The sequence below is a fragment of the Gekko japonicus genome, unplaced genomic scaffold, assembly GCF_001447785.1.
Source record: "Gekko japonicus isolate JY-2015 unplaced genomic scaffold, Gekko_japonicus_V1.1 scaffold7638, whole genome shotgun sequence".
Lineage (NCBI taxonomy): Eukaryota > Metazoa > Chordata > Lepidosauria > Squamata > Gekkonidae > Gekko > Gekko japonicus.
In genome coordinates, this window is record NW_015177266.1 from 4,491 (window position 1) to 11,421 (window position 6,931).

Here is a 6,931-nt window from a genome sequence, read left to right on the forward strand (position 1 = left end):
AGGAGATGTGTGGGTAGCTATGGGCTACGGAGAAGCAAAAGTCACAGGTTGGGGAAATGCGCAAAAAGATAGGTCGGACAAGAAGATAGCAAATTTTCCAGGGAGGAGAAAGCGTTTTGGATGCAGAAGACTGGAAGCTGGCATACGGGTTTGGAGAGGTGTGCCATCTGGCCAGATCAACAGGAGAGGGAAATAAATAAAATTAGCAGTCAGCAGAAAACAGAGTATAAATATATGTATTTTACAAGTGTTTAGCCCATCTGTCACGTGGCAATTTCTCTATGAGCATTGCCTAGCCTGGATGAGAATGGAGCTAGCCTTCCCCTTGTATTTGAAACCTGTTCCATTCTCACAGGTGATGGTCTTAGCCGATGCGGCCTCTCGGATTAAAATGCACTCTCAGCATTATTCAGCAGAGAGGGAGGCAGCCTTAAAGCTGCTGCGGAGCCTTGCAAGGCTGAGCCAGAGCTATCTCCTGGCCAGCGACCTTTGACTTGCTCTGGAAGGGCCAGAGCATCACATGTGCTCTTCATATTTGCTCTGAGAAAGCCGAGGGATTGCCGTATCGCGGTCATGTGCTGGCAAAAGTACAACACGGAGTCCCTTGCGATCTCCCCACCCGGTGGTCCAAAGATTGATAATTGATAGGACCAAAGCAGTTGGCAGTGCAAGCCCATAGCATTCAAAGGATGTGAGTTGCAGGTCTGGGGTTGTATGAGTGGGGTAATGGTTGGAGCAGAGGTCCAGCACATTGCCCATGGATGCCATGATCTCCACTGACACCTTTCCTGGTGCTCATGAGGTGTTTTTAGATGGCGGGTGGGGCCAGGGAGGGATTTTTGTTCATCAAGGCTTCTAATTGGCCATTGATGATTTGACTGGCTGTGCAGAGTTTTAAAAAAGTTGCTTTGGCGGCAGCTACCCTAGCGCAAGGATTTTTACTGCCTGCCTGAAGGGAAGCTGTGGCAGCCATTTTATGTCTGGTTCCACCTCCCGCAGCAACAGCTCTTTTGTGACGGCCATTTTGTGGCTGCGCCCGCCACACAATTTCAGAATTCTAAAGTTGCCCACAGGTTCAAAAAAGTTGGGGACCCTTGGGTTTGAATGTCCAATTTGGATCCCAGAGACCTGGGTTCAAAGTCCCACTCTACTGTAAAAGCTCACCGGGTCACCTTCGGCCAGTTGGTCTCTCTCAGCGTAAGCTACTTCACAGGGTGATAGTTGTGAGGATAGGATAAAGGAGGGGAGAATAATGTTGTAAGCCAATTTGGGTCTCCACTAATAAGAAAAGCAGGGTTTAAATATCTAAATACTTCAGAATAAGTACCAGTTTTTTTGAGTTTGGGTGTTGATACAGAAATTGGCGCTCCATTGGAGCTGTGGACATGGATCTGTCCAGACTTCAGTATGGGAGTCCCAAATTAATTACATTTTTCTCAGCTGTCCGAACTGTGCTTCTGTCACCAGCACACTCACAATAAAAAATACCCTTCAGACAATTATACAGTTCTCCGTTTCCTTCAATGGGCCGCCATTTTGAAACCATCCTGGTTTCTGTAGGATACCAAAATGGCAGCCACAGAAAGAGGAGTCTGAGGCGTTTGGACTGCCTTGTTCAACTGTATGGAATGTTTCCTCTTATGCAGGGTGATAAACTGTACGGCGGGAGGCTTGTCGGAAGCTTGGACCCCATCATGGAGAAGCTGAATGCCTCAATCCTGGTTGATCAGCGCCTGGCGGAGGTTGATATCCGTGAAAGTATCGCTTATGCCAAGGTCTTGGAGAAGGCCGGGATTCTATCCAGGGCTGAACTGGACAAGATCATCAGTGGCCTAGAGAAGGTAGCTGTGAATGATTTGACTCTTTTCTTAAATGAAGTTGATGATTTAGCTTGCAAAGTGTTAGATGTTGCAAAAAATGTATGAGCACTTTGGGATGGTAGGAGCCCAGCAACGTCTACCCCCTGTTAGAAAGACCATCTTTCATATTTTCTTATCCAGTTTTGAATGAGTCAAAGGCCTCCCTCATGGGGAACGTGCTAATGCTAGGGTGACTTTGAAAACAAAACAAGTTCAAGTCCCATCAGCATTGTGGAAGATCCCATCTCTAAATATATACTAGCCTGGATCTCACCTGCTTTTCTCCATGTCTGTTATTAGTCTGGTTGGAGGGAGGGGGAATGGTAAATTTTAGGCTTTAGTTGATTGACCACCCCTTCATCTCTCACCCCTTGATTCTAAAAATGGTCTTGGGTTTGCATTTACAAGTATGATACAGGTGGTGGTGGGGATAATTGTTCAGTGTTGCTTGGGGGTCATAGAGTCAGACTTGTATTCGATCTGAGCAGCCTCTTTGGTTAGGTTAGACAATGGGCACGGAACAAAACTATTGTTAAGGGGAATCTGGGATCTGAGCATTAAGGCAGAATCCCAAATGGCTATTTTACTACATTCCAAAAATGGAAGAGAGGTAATATACAACCCTAAGCTGTAGTTGTGTGAATTGGCTTAATTACAGTGGCACAGGTGTTGAGGTCTTGGCAGAGAAGCTATACATTCATGGTTCAGGTTTCCTGTTGCTTAAAAAAACAAACCAGTGAGAGCTGTGATGAGCATAAGCTGTGATCTGGGAGGCCACTGGTTCCAATTTCTCCTCCGTCACAAACTCAGTTATACAGCCTGCTTGTTCCCAGCTTCGGTTTCTGACCTGCATAGAAGAATCCTACCTTCCGGCATTGTTTGAAAGATTGCAGCAATTAATATACGCAAAGTGCTTTGAACAGTGAAACCACCATTCAAAGGCTAAGTGTTGGGAATTTTCCCAGCTTGCGATATCCTTAACTCGCTAAGCAGATGGAGGTTTTTTTCTGGGTTTCTGCCAGGGAGATCAGTGCAAGTAGTTGACTCTTGCTGTTAAACACATGAATGGCTCTCTAACTGGGCCAGACATCGGGGAGGCCCGTTAATTGCTAACCCGCTGGTGTCTGTGTTTCTCTCACAGATTTCGGAAGAGTATTCCAAGGGCTCCCTCATGATTTCCAAAACCGATGAGGATATCCACACTACCATTGAACGCCGGCTCAAGGTTTGGCTTGTCTGCATAGCAACCCTAGACTTTCTTGGTGGTCTTCCAACCCAAAACCAACTAGGACTGGTGCTGCTTAGCTTGACAGACCTGATGAGATCTGACTAGCATGGGTCATAAGATCTGATGAGACCAGACTAGCATGGGCCATCCATGTCAGGGCTGGAATGCTCATGGATGCTCCAGTTGTTGTGGGGTAAAGGAAGAGGTCAGTAGTGGGATGCCCATGGTTAGTGTAGCTGCAGTGAGAAGCCAAAGGTTGGTTTGGGAGTGAAGGACAGAATGGATTCCTGGCTTGGGGGAGTATAGGGACTCAAAAAGAGGAGAAAAGTGAAGAACCTTCGAACCGGGCCAGAGAGGCCATCTGATGTGTTCAAACGTCGATATACATGGAACAACAGCGGAATTACTGGCTGAAAGAGCTCGAGTCTGGAATATCCAGAGAGGCTTATTAAGGATCTAGTCCTCATTATAGTCCTTGCTGAGGACAATTACTAAAGACCGCCCTCCTCTTTGACCAGCTGGCATTGTTTCAGTGGACTGTCCCTGGCAATTAAAGCAGCCATGTGACTGTCCCCAAAATCAGCTGCCTTTGCAGCTATTTATAGGGCCGCCAGCTCCAAGTTGGGAAATCTCTGGAGATTTTGGGGGTGGAGCCTGAGGAGGGCGGGGTTTGGGGAGGGGAGGGACTTCTGTGGGGTATAATGCCGTAGAGTCCACCTTCCAAAGCAGCCGCTTTCTCCAGGTGAACTGATCTCTGTTGCCTGGAGGTCGGTTGTAATAGTGGGAGATCTTCAGCCCCTGCCTGGAGGAAGGCAACCCTAACTAGTACGCTAACCCGGATGGATATTCTTCTGTTTCAGGAGATCATTGGCGATGTGGCCGGGAAGCTCCACACCGGACGCAGCAGAAATGACCAAGTAGGGAAACCGTGGATGGCTTTTTAGCTGCTTGGCCCTCCGTCTGCTTTGCTTGCTTTCCTGCTCTTTCATACTTGGCACTTCCCATGCAAAGGTAGTCAGAATTAGATGTGGCATCCTGGGAATTCTGCTTTTGAAAAAAAAGCAAGGCTCTAGTCCTTAAGGCTGTGAAGGTGGGTAGCACTCGGCGAAAATCCCAGAAGGAGGAGGGTCTCTAGGGATTGAGGCTTTGAGACCCTTTATAGGTCTTTTGCCATGGGGGATATGCAGCCCCTTGACTGAGACCCCAGTGGCCTTTTGCTCAAAGAATAAACTTGTGTACTTCCACAAATGCAGTATCCAATGTCCTAGTCCACAGGCATTCTGAATAAGACCCCCCCTTCAGCTCTTCTGCCTTGCTGCCCCACCCCCCCTTGTTTCTTCCAACGACATCGCTTGTGGAATACAGTGAGCTATTCGGTCTGTGCTGTGTAAGCTATTGAGTCTGTGCTAGGATTGATTGGGTGAGCCTCTCCTTTTTAAAAATGTGCTTTTATTTGGGGGCCACGTGTAACCAAACCCCCTTTTCTAAAGTTGCTGTCTACAGCTTATTCCCTGAGCCCTCTTTCCTCCTCCAGTGTATAACTACAGTTGAAAGACAAGCAAGCCTGGTGGTTAAGGAGCTTGTCTGCGTCTCTGAAGGTCAGGAGACCAAGTCCTGCTTGTTCTCACCTTGGACGGCTGCCTCCTGGCCACTCAGCAGTGAAGGGGTACCTGATCCGTGCCACGTTGCGCCTTATGTGTTTCCCCCCCATTCCTTCCCCACAGTCAGCTACCGAAGTCTTGAGCCTTTAAGCAGGAGAACTAACTAAAAAGCCAAAAGCACCATCCATGTAATACTGTTTTTTTAGGACCAGCCCAGTGACATGTCACAGTGTGCAAGCTTTCACATTCCCCAGAGCTCTTTCTCTGGGAGATGTAACAAAATGGAAGAACTAACAAGAGTCCATGGTTGCTATCGTTCAGAAGATCAGTATGGAAGTTTATGGCCCTGGTATCTTGAGAAGTTCGAGACCCGGGTGCCGCATGACGGAATGAGCTCCCATCTCTCGTTCCAGCTCCTGCCAACCTAGCAGTTCGAAAGCAAGAAATTGCAAGTAGATAAATAGGTACCACTTCGGTGGGAAGGTAACAGCGTTCCGTGCGCCTTGGTGTTTAGTCATGCCGGCCACATGACCACGGAAATGTCTTCGGACAGCGCTGGCTCTTCGGCTTTGAAACGGAGATGAGCACCGCAACCCTAGAGTCGGACTCGACTGGCTTTCAAGCAAGGGAACCTTTACCTTTACTTTACTATATCAAGCCTGACTGAACTCTCCATAGAAGCTAAAGTGACTCAACTGAGGCTATTGTACTGTGGTCATATTATGAGAAGACAAGAGTCAAAGGAAAAGACAATAACGCTAGGAAAAGTTGGAAGGCAGCAGGAAAAGAGGAAGACTCAATGTGAGATGGATTGACTCAATCAAGGAAGCCACAAAGGCCCTCAGGTTGCAAGAACTGAGCAAGGCTGTTAACAGTAGGATGTCTGGGATGTCGTTCATTCACGGGGTCGCCATAAGTCAAAAGCCGCTTGACGGCGTGTAACACACAATTTCCCTCCACGTCGCTCAGGACAATGTCCTGGCATTGGGCTTGCCATTTGCCCACCCACAGTGGTTAAACCACTGCCCTTGGCCCCAATCTCCCACCATTAAGGAATTTTGCTGTGGGAGAAAAAGGGCCAGAAAAATCTATTGACGTTCTAGGACTTTCTCCATATCTGTATGTTCTTTACCATAGAGAGCAGGGGAAATTCTGCCATGTTAACTAACGAAATAACTTCCATGCTGTTTACATGGTTCTAGCCTTTGAATGTGGACAGTGTAAAGTGCAAACCAGCCTACCTATGGGTACAACGGCAAGGTCCCAACACAAATCGCTATCATTTTGGAAGTTAGAAAAAGCACCACTGTCACTGCAGATATCATTGTTGGGTCCCTGCGACAGTATTAGTAGAACAGGTGATATGTAGAAATACTTCTTCTTCTTCTTCTTCTTCTTCTTCTTCTTCTTCTTCTTCTTCTTCTTCTTCTTCTTCTTCATCATCATCATCATCATCATCATCATCATCATCATCATCAATTTGACTAATATCCTGCCCTCCCCACCAAGGCGGGCTCAGGGCAGCTTACAACAATTCAAGGATACAATTAAATACAGTAAAATACAATAAAATCTATCATAAACTTATAGATGACTTAAAATAACAATCATTTAAAACATAAACAAACATTTAAAACATAAAAACAGGAATACTTCCAAAATCACCCTTCTCTGAAGTTCTCCCCAGATTTTGCAGTTCTGAAGTGCCTAGCCTTTTCTCTGCTGTAGGATGCTACAGGAATCCATGGTTCTTGTTTATTTATTTTCAAGTTTTATTTTAAAATAATAGACATGTGCTCTTTGCTGCAACTTGGACTCCCCTCATTTAAGTCTGCTGTACATTACCAATTATAGATTATTATTTTTTTGTCTGCCATGCGTTACCAAGGCACACAATGCATTGATGAACCCCCCCCCCTTCACTCCGAGCTCCAGGAATAAACAAAGTTTGGAATCGCGGCCCATTGCCTTCACTCATTTTTTCTTGGAAGGAAGTTGCACTCTATGGCTGCATTGATGTCCTCACCTCACTTTGGCAAGCCTCGTCTCCACTTGGGCTAAGAACCAGTCTTCCTGGCTCCCCTTTAGCATAGATGAGCTCGTAGGTAATACCGCTGTAAATCTAACATGTCTGCCTTCGGGCAAACGATTTCATTACATACCCTCACTGTAATTAAAAACAACTTTATTTGTTTTGTTTATGATAAGGAGAGGTTGTTATGGCCTTCTCGGTTGGGCGAGAC

General features: G+C 46.5%; 1 protein-coding gene across 1 annotated transcript; it reads left to right on the forward strand.

Annotated features, from left to right (window-relative positions):
- Positions 1-1,646: 1,646 nt before the first annotated feature.
- LOC107124898 (argininosuccinate lyase-like) lies at positions 1,647-4,004 on the forward strand (the record flags this gene model as incomplete). Its single annotated transcript, XM_015428399.1, has 3 exons — positions 1,647-1,841; positions 3,001-3,084; positions 3,948-4,004. Coding segments are annotated over 3 exons (336 nt in total), but the record flags the coding sequence as incomplete, so codon positions are not given.
- Positions 4,005-6,931: the final 2,927 nt, after the last annotated feature.